The sequence below is a fragment of the Sminthopsis crassicaudata genome, chromosome 2, assembly GCF_048593235.1.
Source record: "Sminthopsis crassicaudata isolate SCR6 chromosome 2, ASM4859323v1, whole genome shotgun sequence".
NCBI classification, from domain to species: domain Eukaryota; kingdom Metazoa; phylum Chordata; class Mammalia; order Dasyuromorphia; family Dasyuridae; genus Sminthopsis; species Sminthopsis crassicaudata.
In genome coordinates this window covers 292,704,739-292,723,728 of record NC_133618.1, presented here as the reverse complement: position 1 = coordinate 292,723,728, position 18,990 = coordinate 292,704,739, and the positions used below count along the sequence as shown (strand labels likewise).

Here is an 18,990-nt window from a genome sequence, read left to right as displayed (position 1 = left end):
AAAAAAAGAAAACTCAATAACTTTAGGAAGTGATCTAAAAAGAAAATTGATATTTGGTGAGGTGGCAGACTTTGTAAAAATCAAATACAATGCACAGAAAGGAGCCTTAATAACAAGAAAATTAACAAAATGTAAAATACTATTGCCACAGTGTCTAGACATGTAGAAATAAATTAAACACATTTGACCTACTCTATACCAAGTCAATCACTTTAAAAAAATAAGCACTCCATCAACATGTTCAAACTTTTTTTTCAGTTATGACAAACCAGAAATGTTCAATTTTTAGTAGTAAGAGCCTTCCTTTTTAAACACATGTTGCTTTCACATACTAATCTGGATTCTTACATATATTGTCATGAAAAATGGAAAGCAAAATCACAGGGATCAACTTTTTTGTTAATATCTTCAACTTTGCACAGGGAGGAAGAAGTGAAGGGTTTCGGAAATAGCTTTATTAACTGTACATATTATGGTCTTTCCACACATCCCATTTTTTTTTTTTTTTTGGAACAGTATCAAATTTAAGGGGAAAAGTGTGCTTTTAAAAAACAGATTTTTGAAAGGATTATTATACCTCTCAACATGACTTAAGTTTTTGGTTCAAAAATATGTTCACCTCAAGTCCAACAGAAGCAATATACAATACAATGGGAGCCGGCCAATTTCTAAAAGATTCATCAAACAGTATAGACAAACAACTTTAGACAAGGAAATAAACTGCAATGGCAAGCACCTCGCTAAAAATACAACTGGGAGCAAAGAAATGAAAAGAAGAAAATAGGTCAGAAGGAATCACCTGCTCTAGTTCAAAAGAAAAACATTACAGATCATGATTGAAATTAGGCTTGTGAACTGCTCTTATGAAAAAGTTGTTCCTTTCTCCTTGAAATCCATATCTAAAATTACTTTTTAAGGAAACCATCTTTTGGGGGACATATCCTTTGTTTCTTCAAAAATGTCATATTTTGAGGTGAACTTGATTAGGAAAATGAATAGCTGAATAAAACTTACAAGATAGTTGCAAAGACTTTTTTCTTTGGGTTAAGAATATTTACAGTATCATATTTAATAAATATTTCTTTCTCTGTTAATTTTTCCATTCTATGAGCTGTAGCAATTTAAAAATTGCTTCCTCTTAAAATTTTTGATTCAATAACTTTCTGCTATATTAATTTTTTAAAAAAGTTGTTTCCCTAAAGTATAAGACATACATGTGAAGGATATGTTTAATTATCACAAGGAAATATTTGATTTAGAAACATAACATTTCCAAATTTATAAAAAAAATTTTAAATGAAAAAATATTTGATAACACTATAACAGAATTAATCTACGATTATTTTTGCCGTAATTTAAGTGGCTTGCCATAAATAATTTTAGCTGTTCAGGAATTAGTGATTATTAGGAATTTGGATTACATAAATAAACCTCTTCTCTTATTTCCAGTCAAGAGAAGACTATACTGAAAAATATATCTGGATAATAGAAATGAACAATAAATTAGAAAGTCTCCCAATAAAAACCTGTTTCCTAGTGAATGTCTAAAATAGCTAACTGAAAGAAGTGAACAAGAATATATTAAATCAAAGTTATGTTCTCATAAAATAATATCTGAGAATATCTTAAAAAATAATGTGGCATTCAAAATAGATTTTATAATTCTTTTATAAATAAAAAGTTATTGCAATTCTACTAGTCTTTTAAAATAATTTCTCATACAGTTAAAATGCATTCATTATGTAATCATTTTAGAAACATCAAGAATATTAAAATTAAGACTAATTTCAAGTGGAAATACAACTAATACTGGAATTCAAGACAGGCATATTGGGATGTGCATTAACTGTTTCAGGAAAATAAGTACATAATTTACTAACTTACTCTCTCAGAGATATGACCCATATTTCTTAGATAACCTAGGGAGTTAATGCATTTCAGAATATCATATATATGTATGTATGTATGTATTTACTCACCAAAAAGGATCTCATCTTATGGATAAAGATGGACTCTGAAGAATCATAATTTCTAGAAAGCTAAAAAAACAATCTTTCCTTTCTTAGTTTTTTCCTTTAGTATCATTTTTTATTCATATCTCAATCACTGGCATTAAGATTCAAAAGAAAACAGAACCTCATTAACTAGAACTTACAGAATGGGCCAAGTCACATATCCCCTAAACAAGCACATTCATACAGTAAAAATGCTGTGGGAGGTGGCAGTAGTGGATTTGGGTGGAGTTATAGTGTGGTACACTAATGGTATAAAAGTATTCATATATTTCTTTTGGGTCATATGTATTTTCATTATCTATTGATAAAGACAACAGTCACTTCATTTTAACATTTTGCATGCATAAAATTTTTTCTACTTCAGTAACCTGAAAGCATTAATTTCAAAATGTAATTTATTGTACATTATAAAACAGTCTGAATCCAAATTGAAATGGTGTTAATTATAAAAACATAACATGTTAAATAGTGACCTTTTGGCATTTATAATTATGAAAAAGGGAGCATCACTATGGACTTAATTTGAAGCTTTCTCAGAGTTAATTCTTGATTAAGAGATGGTTTCTTAGTTTGTGGTTTAACATAACCTTTTATTCCTCATTAATTCTGCCTTTTTTTTCTTATTTTATCTCTTATAAGCTTTTCCATCAGAGGAAATCAGGGGAAAGAAGAAATGAAAATTACATCTATCAAAATGTTCACTTTAAGCTAGCATAATCATACCACCAATAGCATATTGTTTGAAAATTTTTCTTAATCATTTCCCTTATATAAGAAAATTCTTTTAAGTCTGTACAACAATTGCATTATTTACTAAAAACTTACTTATAGAATAACATTTGCTATTAATGGAAATTTTAATTAATATTAAAAAGTTATGTTTCATTTGCATATTTTATGAACTGTTTGAAGATTGTAGTAACTCATTCTAGATTTTCTCATCATTACCTTAAATACCTAATGCACAAATAACAGTCTCTGACTCGATAAGAATTATGAAACCATTGGGCTCTTCCAAAAATAGAAAAAATTACTCTTAATAATCATTAAGAAGAAAATGTGAATAAAATTTATGTCAATATTTTGAAAATATCAATATTGGCCATTTAATTCCCAGTGACATCAATTACATATTGATTTAATATTAAATATATTACTACATAAACAGTGCAATATTTCAGTATTCACATCAGGCTAAAGTTAATGCTGCTATTATCTTTGATGTTATTATTAAAAAATAATAAATAAAGTAAGTTCATGCCCAAATCCTTTCCCAAATACTCAAAAGGTTATCACTGATTAAAAACCACAAAACAAATGTTAGCCCTGGCTTTGTTACGTATAATTCCTGTAAACATGGCTAATTTTGATTTTTAGAGTCCTTGCAACTCCCTGTGATTTCTATGAAATAAAATCTAGCTACAATTCGTATAACCTTTTTGTGTGTGTTTGGTTTTTTGCATAGGGAATGGATTTATTTACTTTAAAATGCAGCAAGCTCTTAATGAAACTTCTTAGACAAAGAATTAGCACTTAAGATTTCCATATGAGTTCAGAACTTGAGCAATTAAAAGTGCTCTGCATAAGTTTATAAAATGTTTTTCATATTTAAAAGTTAACAATTGAAATGTTTCAAAACAAATCACATCTATGATGCTAAAATAATTATATACATAATAAACTACCACAGGAGGAAATCCCTCCCTGTAGCACAACACAGTGTACAGTTATGAAGCACAGTGTTTAGTAAAATTTCCCTTTAGTTTATCCTCACATCAGTGCATAAGTGGCTTACGATTTAACCATATAGCCAGGCCTATTCTATTTGTTGCATCCAAAGTAGAAAAGAGATATGAGGAGTAATTTAAAGTAGATAATGGAAAAAATGATTAAAATACAGTACATGTGCTATAAGCTGTGCACTTTATAAAACAGCTTGCTTCCTTTTGTAACACTCCTTCATAAAGTGCAATATGACTTAGAAAAGAGATAAATGTACCCTAATGTTTTTCAATAACCATTAAAACAAATTGCTAGGAAAGAGCAGTGTGTAATTAAAAATGTACACAGATTAACATGCATTTCATAAGGATTCCAAATACATACCAAGGGATCTTATATTTTTGAATCCTTTTTAGAAAAAGATTTACATTTATATGTTATTATCTGTAACTGTTAATTAGAAACAGTAAGTTAAAACCTTCCCTCAAGAAACAAATGTATTTAATACATTAGATGCATCACAAAATCCTTATGAAAAATCAAACATCCTCACTGGTAAGTCATTGAGCAAAGGTTGCAAAGTTTTCTTTTATACTCCATGCCATCCAAGTGAAAACAAATGGTCATCTTAGCACAGGCCAATGTCTGTTAGCAGTCATCTAAAAAAACTGAAGACATATTTTATAAGCAGCTCACAGCTAACCAGTTAGGGAAAACCTCCAATTAAATTTACTGAAAGTTTTGCTCTTTCAAGAAAAGTACTGTTGAGATTATTCTTGATTTTCAAACAGTGTTAACACTAACTCTATTCACAGTAATAAACTGTGTCCAGAATAACTGGACAAGGACAAACCAAATAGGTTATTTAAAAGAAATCCATTAAAAGGCAAAATTTAAATGAGAGTAAGATGAGATGGCAGATATTTTTTTAAATCAATAGACAACTCTCAGTTTTAAGCTAAGGGAAGTACAGGTGCAGTATATCACCAATTCCATTCCCACCACTGTTAATCTTCAATCAGAGAACTGGAAGATGGTTTCTGGATTATTGCTATCAGGATTACTTGGCTGTAGTGTCTTTGTCGGTGTTGTTTTACCATGAGAATGAGAGGAAGAAGAGTGAGAACTTTCACTTGAACTGCTGCGGGTCTCCGTACTTGTGCTAGTTTTCTTCATTTTCCTTCTCTTTGCAAGAGGAGCCTTATCAACATTCTGAAGGCAAAATCCCTCCCTCTTATACTTGTTAAAGGCCTATTAGGAATAAAAGTGATCTATGTTAGAGTAAGAAAATATTCATATTTTAAATTCCACCAATAAGTCCTGACTTCCTGTAATAAGAACCAATATTTTGGCATTCCTTCCTACCTGACTGGGTGATGGGCCCAGAGTCAGGAAGACCAGAGTTCATATCTGGCCTCAGACACTTATGAGCTAGGTGACCCTAGGCAAGTCACATTCTTCAGCCAAAAATGAGTGGAAAAGGAAATGGCAAACCATGCCAGTATCTCTTCCAAGAAAACCCCAAACAGGGCCTCAAAAAGTCAGACATATTTGAAATAATTAAATAACACAGAAAAAACTCCTCCAGTATCTCTGCCAACAATATCCCAGATGGGGTTATAAAGAGTTGGAAATGACAGAACAACAATAATCCTCCTGCCTATTTTGTTAGGGAGAAGCCTCTTTAAATCACCACTTCCATATTATTTAGGATGATAAAGTAGGTCGTTCGAGTAATACGTCTAAAATGTATGCAGCATAAAAAACTTGCCCCCTTTCAAATGCTAAGTGTGGGCCAATGATTCCATTTAATCCCAGAAGAAATCAATCAGACTCAGTTTAGCAAACTGTTAGTTAACTAGAAATATCTGAGGAATGCTCACAATTTAGAACACCATCATTTTACTGGCACTAAGTTTGGTCTTTGAAATTTTTATCACCAAGTACCCAAACTGAGTAGCTATGATTCATTGTAGTTCGATTTAATTTAAATGGCTGTTTAGTACTTTGTGCCCAATACTTATTCCTGGTTACTACAACAAGTCCCTTTTTGATTCCTTGGTAAATCCCTCATCATGAGTATCTTGAAAATACTCTCCTTACTTCACCAGTCCCTGCTTTTTTTGTTCAGTCATTTTCAGTCATGTATGATTCTATGATTCTAGTTGAAGTTTTTTTTGGCAGAAATATTCGTTTGCCATTTCCTTCTCCAGTCCATTTTACAGATGAGGAAAGTGAGACAAACAGGGTTAAGTGACTTGTCCAGGGTCACCCAGCTAATCAATGTCTGAGGGCCAGCACTCTAATCACTGTCACACCTACCTATCCTTTTATCCCCATCCCTATTCTATAGCTATGAAGTCTATGAATCCTGTACATCATTAGAAGATCTAGGTTACCTACAAAAAGCTCTCCTAGTAGCATTTCTCTTTTTTTCAACACACATAGCTCTATGCTGACTTTTATTCTCTTATTCTTCTCTTCAGTCTTGTAGAAAACAATGACCTCCTCATTTCTTAGAGAATCTTTTAGATTCTATTTTTTAGCTCTTGACTATTTCCCACAAAAGCGACTTTTCCTGAATTACTAAGATTTGCTCAGCACTTTTGTATATAATCAGTTAATATAATAACATGCACTTTATGTTAGGTTTAAAATTTATCCAGTTCCTTCACTAATAAAAACAACATAAAGACAGCTAATTACATAGCATTTACTATATGCCTGACATTGTAATAAATGCTTTTTAAATACTATCTTATCTAATTCTCACAACAACCCTCTGGAAGAGGTGATATTCCTATCTTCAATTTACTGATGAGCAAACTGAAGCAAACAGAAAGTTAAGTCATACAGTTGTGAATGTACATTGTGAATTCAGGCCTTCCTGGTTCCAGATCCACCATTGGATCCATGGTACCATCTACAGCACACACACACACACACACACACACACACACACACACACCACACACACACACACACACACACTCTCTCTCTCTCTCTCTCTCTCACAAATAAAGCTATCTTATTTTCTCAACTGGGCAGCAAACTAGCTAGATCTACTTACTTTGTATTCATGTTGGAATTATGTAGAATGTTACATACATAATAAATACTGATGAAAGAATGGTTTTATTTTAGTATAGATTTTGTGGTTTCACATGAAATGTTTGTTTTTTTAAGGAAACAACATGGAATTTTTTTCCATTATGGCAAGTAATACAAACAATTTAAATCTGCTACTTAAGATTATGGAACTATTAAGTAAAACATCCAACTTTTACAATTTTTGAAATTTCTTTTGATGTTCAAATAAAGAGTTATATGGAACCAGGAGAGAAACCAACCTATTAAACATGTTATTTTCTATATATGTTAGCATATATTAAAGCTACCACACTGATTTTAGCTGTTATTTTAAGTCCAATAATTTAAAAATAGGGCATATACTTTCTAAAACTGCATTTATAAGAGAATTCCATTGATAACATTAAAAGTAAAATCAATTTATAATCTTATTCCAAATTTTAGTGTATTTCCAAAGCATATTTGCTCTTACATGAAAGGTTGCTTTTACACAGGTATGCACAGCAGCTCCTGAAGATCCTAGTATATCTGGAGTCATCAAAGGATTTGAAGATAGCTGACTGCCATCCTGAAGCCATTCATTGTACCTCAAGCCAGACATTTTAAGTCTTTTATTGGGATCCACTGTAAGAAGCCCTGATAGAAATATATAAGGTATTTTTATTTGTATACAATTCAACAAAGAATATGACTTTGTGCAAGGTATTGTACTCAATGCTGTAAATGTAAAGTTAAATAAAGCATAAGTTCTGTCTTCAAGGAACTAAGTCTAGTAGACTGATAAGACAAAACAAAAAGTTCAAATACTTAGTGTTAAAGAAGACACCTAAAATATTTGAAATTTGTAAATATTAAGAATAAACATAAATCTGAAAGATATGTAACATGAGGAGGTCTATAAATCTTCAAATCTGAAACATCACATTTCATTGGAAATTAATCCTTCTTAGAACACTAAATGGTGATATTAAATTGTTGGGCAGGAAAATGCAGAAAGACTAAATGCATTTTCAACTATTGTAAAATCACTAAAACAATTTTAAACAATATCTTTTAGTCTATTATCACTTTCTGAATCACTATCATTTCTGAATATATGCAGAAAAAAGCAATTTAGCAAAATCAATCAACTACCAATTCCTTTAATTTCCTATTCATGCATTTTGATCATTTATTAACAGGGGAAAGAAAATCTTTTACTCATAAATTTGAGTTCCTTATGATGCGCTTTGAATGCCCTCAATTCCTGGTGGTCATGAGGTTTGTGGCAATAAGAAAGTTGTTAAACAGACAATTCTCAGACAAAGACATTGAAACTATTTCTAGCCATATGAAAAGATGCTCCAAGTCATTATTAGTCAGAGAAATATAAACTAAGACAACTCTGAGGTACCACTACACACCTATCAGATTGGCTAGAATGACAGGGAAAGATAATGCAGAATGTTGGAGGGGATGTGGGAAACCAGGGACACTGATACATTGTTGGTGGAATTGTGAATACATCCAGCCATTTTGGAGAATGATTTGGAACTATGCTCAAAAAGTTATCAAACTGACCCAGCAGTGTTACTACTGGGCTTATATTCCAAAGAGATCTTAAAGAAGGGAAAGAGACCTGTATGTGCAAGAATGTTTGTGGCAGCCCTCTTTGTAGTAGCCAGAATGTGGCTACGTGGATGCCCTGAGCAATTGGAGAAGGGCTGAATAAATTGTGGTATATGAATGTTATGGAATAGTATTGTTCTGTAAGAAGTGACCAGCAGGATGATTTCAGAAAGGCCTGGAGAGATTTACATGAAATGATGCTGAGTGAAATGAGCAGGACCAGGAGATCATTATATACTTCAGCAACAATACTATATGATGATCAATTCTGATGGATGTGGCCCTCTCCAACAATGAGATGAACCAAATCAGTTTGAATAGAGCAGTAATGAATTGAACCAGCTACACTCAGCGAAAGAACTCTGGGGGATGACTAAGAACCACTACATAGAATTCCCAATCCCTCTATTTTTGTCCGCCTGCATTTTTGATTTCCTTCACAGGCTAATTATACACTATTTGAAAGTCCGATTCTTTTTGTACAGCAAAATAACTGTTTGGACATGTATACATATATTGTATTGTATTTAATTTATACCTTAACATATGTAACATGTATTGGTCAACCTGCCATCTGGGGGAGAGGGGTGGGGGGAAGGAGAGGAAATTTGAAACAAAAGGCTTGTCAATTGTCAGTGCTGTAAAATTACCCATGCATATATTTTATAAATAAAAAGCTATAATAATAATTTTTAAAAGTGTACAGAAGAGAATAAAAGGAAACCTACAAGGAAGCAAAGAAAAAAAAGTTGTTAAAAATCCCCATTGGGATTTAATTTTTAAAATTTAAAATTAATTTAATTGGCCACAGGTTTAAAAGTGAAAGAATTCACTTATTCCCAAATTATTAATTGCAAAATGAAAATTTATTGTTGTATAGAAGTCAGTTTGCTAAGGGACTGACTTTTATAGTAGCAAAGACCTATTAGGGAAATGGAATTTGGTGCTAAGAATGGTTCCTCAGTGGGCAGAAGGGTCCTAGCAGCTGAGCAAACTACCTAGGGCCATCTGCAAGGATCTAGCCCAGATACTACCCTTTTTAAGGAGTCTTGGGGCTTCAGAAGCTGAGGTTCCCAGGCTTAGATTGTTATCAGTTTTCAGCCCAGATCCCCTACTAGAATTAACAACACTTCAAAAGGGATGCTTTTTGACCAGGATTTCTAATTGAATCAAAGACCCTGGCATCCCAGAAAGATAACTTATCTGGGGGGGGGATATGCCTTTTGCAGGAGGGGCTGAGCCTCCAAAGGGATCACTCAAAAGGAAATATAGTTTCTTAAAGGGAATACAACTTAAGTAGAGGGAACAGTTTCCCTCCTGTTTCACTTATATATCTTGAAAATGAGACTTTTACCTGAGAAATCTGCTAAATTTTTTTGCACTTAATTCAAAATTATTTAAACTAATTAAAACTGCTCATTTTATCTTCTCTCTAGCCATTGAATCAATAGAGGCACTCTTCCCCTATTCACAGGCATGATTTCTTCCTTGCTTTCTTAATTTGTTTATGATGTCATCATTTAATATCTATGTCATATATCCATTTGGTATGTGTCTTCTTAGATGGTTTTGAGGTATTGGTCTAAATCTAATTTCTACCAGAATGATTTCTATTTTTTCCAGAGATTTTTAACAAGTAATCAGTCTTTATTCTAGCAAGAGGGGAGTCTTTGGATTTGTCAAATCCTAGGCTAACATGCTCATTTGCTTTTATGTGTTGTTTGTTAGTGTGCTCCATTGATTCATCCATTTCTTAACCAATGCCAAACAGTTTTCATTATGGCTTTGTATAATTTGGGACATGGTTTTTATAAGGTTTTTCTGACCCAATGTAAAAAATAATTTTCACTTGAGATTCATTATCTTTTGTTCCTTCAGATGTATTTCATTACTTTTTATTGTTCTATAAAGAAATCTTTTGATAGCCTGATTAGTCTAGCACTGAATAGGTAAATTCATTTAGTTAGTATTTTATTTATACTGATTCAACTTATTCATGACCAATTAATATATATCAAATTATTTAGGTGTTTATTTACATATGAGGCATTTTTTAAAACAACTCTGAAAAACTTAACCATGAAAAGTGCAATTATAAAGGACCACTGATGAAGCATTCTACATATTTCCTGACAGAAATGCAGGATTCAACATGCAGAATGAGACATACATTTTTTGAATATCACTGTTGTGGTAATTTGTTTTGCTTATTATCTATAAGGTTTTGTTTTCATTTATTTTTTTCCCCCAAGGATGGGTAGAAGTAAAAAAGGCAAGAATATAAGTGCTTGTTAAAAGAAAAACAAAGTAAAATGAAATAAAAATTTTTAAAAATTGTAGCTGTAGTCATACAATTCCTGTCTAACTTGTTAGGTAGCATCCCTACTTATTTTTTTTGGTAGTTACTTTAAAAGGGATTTTTTTTTAAACTAGCTCTTTCTGATGGGTTTTCTTAGTAAGATACAAAATGCTGGTGATTTATGTGGATTTATTTTATATCCTCAAACTTTGCTCAAGTTATTGTTTCTCTCTTTATATATATGACAAATAATATATGCATGTATGATGTGGGTTGTGCTCCCTTTAAGACTAGTCCTTTCAGATTGATTTATCCCTTTCTGATTTCCAGCCCCTCCTAGTTGATCAATTCAAGAAGCTAGGACCTTTGATTAACAAATCCTGGTCAAAAGCACCCCTCTGAATTCCAATAGGAGATATCCTGGCTCTCACAACCCCCACTGGATCTGAGCCAACTTGGGCTGTCCCAGCCCCCATTCTAATGATCTGCTCAGGTTTCCCAACCCCCACCAAGCAAATTCCTGACCTCACTGAAACCCAGCTGAGAATCCAACTTGGGACCTCACCCACAGGTCCCTTTAGCTAAATCTCTCATTATAAAAGAGTCAAGCTGGAGTCTTCTCTTTGCAGAGAATCTAAACATGCCAGCACCATGCCTGGCATCAAAGATTCTCTGTCCACTGGAATCCTATTTCCGGTGCCCTTTTATCTCTACCTTCACTTTTTACTAAGTAGACTTTAATTTTACTTCCAAACCCCATAATAAACCTCTTTTATCAATCTAGATTTTCGGGTCTGTAAATTCTTTACAGGGGACTCTTGCACTGCCACTAGACCTCATTTAACTCTGTATCCTTATGCCGAATCTAAAGGGGCTGCAGGGGAGCTTCATTTGACTCCCTGTACACTGAACATGCCACTAGACCTCAATTAAACCCTAATTTCATTTAGGTACCCCAATCCTAAACCTCATCATATATATATATATATATATATATAGATAGATAGATATAGATATAGATATAGATATAAAATAAATAAATAAATATTTATTTATTTATTTTATTCTCTAGGGTTCTAAGTAAATCATAATTTTATCTGTAAAAAGTGACATTTTTCTTTGCTTATGCTTAATTCCATAATTTCTTTTTATCTTATTGTTATGTTAAATATTCCTAACATTTCACTGATTAGTAGTGGTGGTAGCAGACATTATTGATTTAAAAAAAATTCAATAGTATTGTATTTCCAATTACATGTAAAGATAGTTTTCAACATTCATTTTTGTATGATTTTGAGTTTCAAAATTTCTTTTCTCCCTCCCTTCCTACTCCCCTCCTTAAGACAGAAAACAATCTGTTATGCATGTTATACATGTATAATTATTTTAAACATATTTTCATAACAATAATGTTGTGAAAGAAAAATCAGAACAAAAGGAGAAAACCATTAGGGAAAAAAAAGCAAACACAGAAAAGGTGAAAATATTGTGCTTCAATCAGCATTCAGTCTCCATAGTTATCTCTTTGGATGATGATGTCATTTTTTTCTATCCCAAGTGAATTGGAATTGTCTTGGATCACTGTTTTGCTGAGAAGAAAGCTAAGTCTATCCTGAACACATAATCTTGCTATTATTATGTACAATGTTCTCCTGCTTCTGTTCATTTCATGTAAGTCTTTTCAGGTTTTTCTGAAATCAGCCTGTTCATCATTTATTACAGAAAATAATATTCCATAACATTCATATACCATAACTTATTTAGTCATTTCCCAATTGATGAACATCCACTCAATTTCCAATTCCTTACCCCCATAAAAAGAGCTGTTACAAATATTTTTATACAAATGGATACCCTTCTCTCTTTTTGTACTCTTTGGGACACAGATCTAGCAAAGACAATGCTGGACTAAAGAGTATGCACAGTTTTATAGTCTTTTGGTCCAAACTGTTTTCTAGAATGGCTGAATCACAATTCCAATTAGTGTTCCAGTTTTCCCACATCATCTTCAACATTTATCATGATCTTTTCCTGCCATTTTAGTCAATCTGATACATCTTGATTTTTTGGAAAGATCTAGTTTTATTTTATATTATATCATTTTTCTTTTCTATCATATTAATCAATCTGATAGGCATGAGATAGTACCTCAGACTGATTTTAATTTGCATTTTGCTAATCAATAATAAATTTTCCTAATCAAAATGATTTAAAATATTTTTTAGATTTAATCTACATCATTAACATTTCCGTCACTTTCTTAAACCTAGTCATTCAACACAATAATCAACCCCTGATTTGCAGTATTTGCCCCTTTCCCAGGCATAAATATTCTCACTGAAATTTAAATAACAGCTCTCCCAAACATAAGTGTGTTCCAGCATTTCTTTGCCTCCATCTCAGAGAAGCTTTCTTCCTTCCAGATGATATATAGGTATATCTATATAGGTAGCTTTGATTTTTTTTTTTTTGTCTGAAAACTGTCATATACTTTGATCTTTAATCAGTTGAAGAATGACTTGTAATTCTTGTAAATCTCATTCAATTCTCTGTATATTTCAGGGGCCTTTATCAAAGGGGCTATAAGCTCTGCCCCCTCCTGGTTTTCTGTTTTCCTTCTAATTTTGGTTGCACTGATTTTGTTTGTATAAAATCGTTTAAATTATATATACTCAAAATTATCCATTTTATATTTTGTAATGCTCTTTATTTCATTTGTCCTAAATTCTTTTTTTACCTCACCCGGCCCGGACACGGAAAGGATTGACAGATTGATAGCTCTTTCTCAATTCTGATTAACTATTATATGCTCCTCTAATTTGTTTATGGTATCACTCTTTATGTTTAACTCTTGTACTCATTTTGACCATATTTTATTAAATGATGTTTTTGTGCTGTAACTAGATTCTGTCATATTGTTTTTCTAAAAGTTTTGGACAAATTGTGAGTTTGTAATCCCTAAACTTCTATCTTCAGACTTATCCAACCCTAAGTTGCTATAGCCAGTTATTACAATATGTTTTGCCTAATCTACTTGGCCAGTATCAGATTGCTTTGATGATAAACTACTTTATAATAAAGTTTAAGATCTGGTTCTTTCTTGTTTATTGTTGTTAAATCTATCTGCATCTGAAAGATTATTCTGAGGTCCTCAACAATTGTAGTTTTACTATCTGTCCTTTTAAGTCATTCGGCTTTTCATTTAAGAATTTAGATATGCACTATTGATTAGAGAAACTAAATTAAAATTTAATTAATTAATCAAATTAACATTTATTATAATTATATTATTACATATTAATTACAATAAATATTATTATAATAAAAATTAAATAAATTAAAACAACTCTGAAGACTCTCCTCATATTATCAGATTGGCTAGGACAATAAGAAAAGAAGATGATATATATTGGAGGGCACATGAGAAAACTGGGACACTAATATACTATTGATGGAGTTGTGAATTGATCCAACCATTGTAAAGGGCAATTTGGAACTATGTCAAAGGGCTATAAAAACTTTGACAGAGCAGTACCCAAAGATCACAAAAAAGGGAAAAGGATCCACATTTGCAAAAATGTTTGTAAGAAGTTCTTTTTGTGATGGCAAGGAATTGGAGATTGAAGGGCTGTGCCATCAATTGGAGAATAGTCAAATATGTTGTGCTATATGAATATAATGGAAAACTATTTTTCTATAAGAAATGATGAGCAGGCTGATTTCAGAAAAGCTTACATGAACTGATGCTGAGTAAAGTGAGAAGAACTAGGAGAACCTTGTACACAGTAACAGCAAGATTGTATAATAATCAACTATGATAGATGGGCTCTTTTCAGCAATACAGTGATCCAAGACAATTTTAATAAACTTTGAACGGAAAATGTCATCCACATGCAGATAAAGAGCTAGAGAGACTGACTGCAAATCAAAGTATACTATTTTTACTTTCTCTTGACTCCTGTGTTTGTATTTTGAAGTACTACTCACTTCTGGTCTTTTTTTTATCAAGAATATTTGGAAGCCCTTTATTTCATGTAGAGATTATGTTTAATTCAGCTGAGTTAGCTGTTTTTGGTTGCCAGACTATATTTTTTGCCTTTTGGAATATCATATTCCAACATTTCTATTCATTTATTGCTGCTAAATCATGAGTGATCTTGACTATGACACTTCAGCATTTGAATTCTTTCTTTCTGCTGCTGCTGTGTGTATGTGTATGTATGTGTGTGAGTGTGTATTGTTTTTTGACCCAAAGAACCTTCCTTGGAATTTTCATTTGGGGAGTTTCTTGATGGATTATTTCAATGTTAATTCTTCTGATTCTTATAGATATTAGAATAATTTGTGATTTCTTAAAATATGAAACCTAGGCTGTTTTTCGTTATAACTTACAAGTAATACAGTAATGTTTAGTTTTTTTTTTTTACTCTCTGATCAGTTGTTTTTGTTATATTTTTTTCTATATTTTTCAGTATTTTGAATTTATTTGAATATTTCTTCATGTTTTATGGAGTTATTAACTTCAGTTGGCCTATTTTAACTTAACATTTTGTCTCTCTTTTATTGTTGTTAATTATTTCTTGAAAGCTTTTCTCAAGAATTTTCTTTTCTTTTTCAGTTTTCTTCTAAAGCTCTCTTTCATTTGATAATTGTAGAGGGCTAGAACTCTGAAAACTGTCTATTTTAATCTAAGACAGCAAAGCACTTTGATTAATTAATTAAATTTTAATTTAGTTTCTCTAATCAATAGTGCATATCTAAATTCTTAAATGAAAATCCGAATGACATAAAAGGACAGATAGTAAAACTACAATTGTTGAGGACCTCAGAATTACCTGCTCTATGTGAGATAATGGTTCTATAAGCATATACTTAGATGGTATGGTAATGTGATGGCTCTCCTCATGATTGGTGCTTGCTGGTTGCATGATTGGTGAGATAATTGTAGGCAAGGATTGGAGGGCTCAGGGAGAGGGTCAGAGTCTCTGTCTCAGCGCGCTGAGGAGAGAAGACTTCAGGCTCCAAACTTGAGAGTCCAGGATTCAGCTTTAATGAACTGAGTGGCAGTTTGCCTGTCTCCTTCATTTTCCTCCTAAAAGCCATGGACCTTGACTGATTCTGACTTTGACTGATCCTGAGGCCCTCCAGAGAGCTAGCCTGGACATTATATATATAATAGAAATTTTAAGTCTTTAAAATTTTTTAAATAATAACTTTTTTTTATTTTCAAAATATATGCAAAGATAATTTTCAACATTTACCTTTACAAAACCTTGAGTTCCAAAAGTCTTTTTTTTTTTTTTTTTTTTTGCTTCATTCCTTCCAGTCTTGCCAAATGTTTTTCTTTCAAGCTTTACTTATAGGTCTGGAGTAATTCTCTTTTTCTTAGTTTGTGTCTTTGACATATTTGGCTCCATCATTGTTCTTTATTGCTGCTATTACTTTTCTTTATTTTCCAGCCTTACTTCCCCATTTGGGAATTTGTGCACTTTTGTAGATAATGTAGGATTTTTGTATGGTCACACCTAATATGTATTTTCTGGCTTCCTCTTGCTTTTGAGGATATTAAAAGGGGCTCAAGCTAAAAACTCTGAAGAGGTAGAATTAAAAGGATTTGGGAACAGTGAATAACCTAAAGCTCTGTGGCTGATCCTTAATCTCAATAGCAATTCAAAATCCCAAGAGAGGATTCAACCCATAAACCAGTAACTAAGACAGAGACTGTGGATGAGGGATTGGTTAATAGCTCTGTTGCTCTTTTACCTACATAATAAGGAATGAGGTCTGCAACTAGCTGTCTTCTGAAGCTCCATCAACAGAGCAGCAAGTCTAGGTTTTTGTTTTGTTTTGTTTTGGTTTTTTGCCTGAATTCAAACCAGGGTCAGAAGTCTACAAACCTCAGAATCTAAGTAGGCAGTGACCATATTAACATTAGTCCAGCCCTTTGTCTATTGGCTTAATTCAGGTTCCTGCTCCAGGGTCATAAGGAGAGTTATATATTCACCCTACTTTCTTATCAGTGGGCTCAATCTTGCTGGGCAAATGGTCCCCTGATGTTTCTCTTTGGATTTCCACATTAATATTCAGTTTAATGCTCTTTCTCAATTTTTGTCCAAGTAGTTTTGAGGAAAAGCTGGGCGGTCCTGCTTCCTTTTATTCTGCTATTTTTGCCATTCAATTACTGAGTTCTCAGAATAGGCAAAGAGATGCATAGTTCTCCCCACAGAGCTGGTCTTTCTACAGCTTCTCCCACGTTGACTATATTGATCTTTTGTCACCTTTGCCATTTTGCTGCTAGTGACCTGAAACTTCCAAGTTGTTTTTGATTTGCATTTCTATTATTACTAGTGATTTGAAATACCTTTGAGAGGATTGTTAAGAGTTAGCAATTCTTTTTTCTGTGAATGATTTCTTCATATATTTTGACCACTTATTATTCAGGAAATAGCTTTTGGTTCATGTATTTCTGCTAGCTGATTTATTATACATCAGACCTTTATCAGTTATGTTTGTTGCAAAGGTTTCTCCCTCAGTCAACCTCTTCCTTTCTTTTCCTAATTATATTAGGTTTATTTATATAAAAGCATTTCCAACTTAATATAAACAAAATTATCTATTTTATATTTTGTAATTTTCTTATCCCTTGCTTGTTTGCTTAATTATTGATGTAGTCATATAGCTATGAAAGGTACTTGACCTGGTTCTTTTTTTTTGTAGTATAATTTTAATATTCATTTCACACATGAATTTCAAATTTATTTTATGATTTTATGTCCATATGTAATTTCTGCCAGAATTCTTTCCAATTTTCCTCAAAACTCTCATCAAATGGAGAGTTCCAATCTAGGTAATTTAGTTTTTCAAAATGATCCAATGCTGGGTTAATGAGTTTGATTATATTTGATTTTTAAAAATTGTTTGTTCCTCTTCTTTAAAACAATTTCTTTTTTAAGAATACACACTAAAATTTAAGTGTATAATAGTCTGAGAATTGAAAAAGTATACTTGATTTCCTGGCCAAAAAAAAAAAAAAAAAAAAAAAAAAAAAATATATATATAAAAAATAATAAAAAAAATATATATATGCAGGCACTTGTAACTTAATTATAATCATTTACTCTAATAAAGTATTAAAAAAATCAAAACCTACTTACCTTGAATCAAATCTTTGGCTTCCTGGGATACATTCTTCCAGGCTTCTCCTTCGAAAGAGAAATCACCTTTTTTAATTTTTTTCATGATTTCTACTGCACTGGTACATGTTAAACTTTTGTCATGAGACTGGAATGGAACTTGTCCTGACAGCATTGTATACTATTAAGACAAAAAGAAAGCAACATTAAATTAAGATTACAGAATGATTCTAAAGTTACTATTGATAATGTTTAAGGATATGACTGATAACAATCACAATTTTATTAATGCAAATTAATATTCAAATATTAAATAATGTCATCACTGCATTTAACAAATTAGTTTATTTACAGATTCATCCTTCCTACTGAAAAAGGTTGGTTGATTTTTGCTGTTTTGTTTATGCAAAATTTTTGCTTATCTTTCTATTTTCTTGTTTTTGATCATATATCTGAATTCTTATATATACACTATTGAAAAATAAAATAAAATGTGTCAAAAAAATTTTTTAAAGTGAAATAGCTTGTTAACAAAGTGACAGAACTTTTCAGAGCAGAAAAGCACTTTGTGAGTTATCTAGTCCTGGGCTTCTTAAAATTTTTTCTATTCATGATCTCATCTTGAATCTGAGCTGAGGTGTTTTTGGCAATGTTCATTCACATGCAGTGCAAAGTGTGCATGTTGTGCATGTAATTATGTGATGAAGGTATGTGAATATATGTGATGAAATATAGGCGAGGGCTGCCAGAAAACACTTTGGATTCGTTATGCATTTGATTTTGAATTAACTTTTGGTTGTTGCATTAGAAAACTTTTTATAGTTTCCAAATTTTTTATGACTCCCACTTTCACTTATATGATCCCATCTGGGGTCATAAACACAGTTTAAGAAGCTTTGATCTAGTTCAAAACCTTAATTTTCCGATGAAGAAATAGAGCCCTGGAGAAGTATTTTTTTTAACACAATGCTCCAAAAAGCCAGCAAAGTGATTTTCCTATGGTATAGATCTGACCGTGTCATTCTTCTCCTCTCAAACAAATCCAGTGACTTCCTATGAATTCTAGGATGAAATAAAAATTCTGTTTGGCATTTAAGACTTTTTATAACCAAGTCTCATACTA

The 18,990-nt window shown here is 32.0% G+C and overlaps 1 protein-coding gene across 3 annotated transcripts in view; it reads right to left on the bottom strand.

The window, feature by feature from the left end:
• Nucleotides 1–470: 470 nt before the first annotated feature.
• The window catches only part of RPS6KA5 (ribosomal protein S6 kinase A5), a 203,126-nt gene continuing 184,606 nt past the window's right edge, over nucleotides 471–18,990 (bottom strand). For all 3 annotated transcript variants that reach the window (XM_074289727.1, XM_074289728.1, XM_074289730.1), the window contains 3 exons: nucleotides 17,889–18,048; nucleotides 7,300–7,463; nucleotides 471–4,988 (listed from right to left, as the gene is read on the bottom strand). In XM_074289727.1, the coding sequence (XP_074145828.1) occupies nucleotides 4,752–4,988; nucleotides 7,300–7,463; nucleotides 17,889–18,048 (561 nt within the window). In that variant the 3' untranslated portion in view covers nucleotides 471–4,751. The remainder of the gene's footprint in view (nucleotides 4,989–7,299; nucleotides 7,464–17,888; nucleotides 18,049–18,990) is intronic.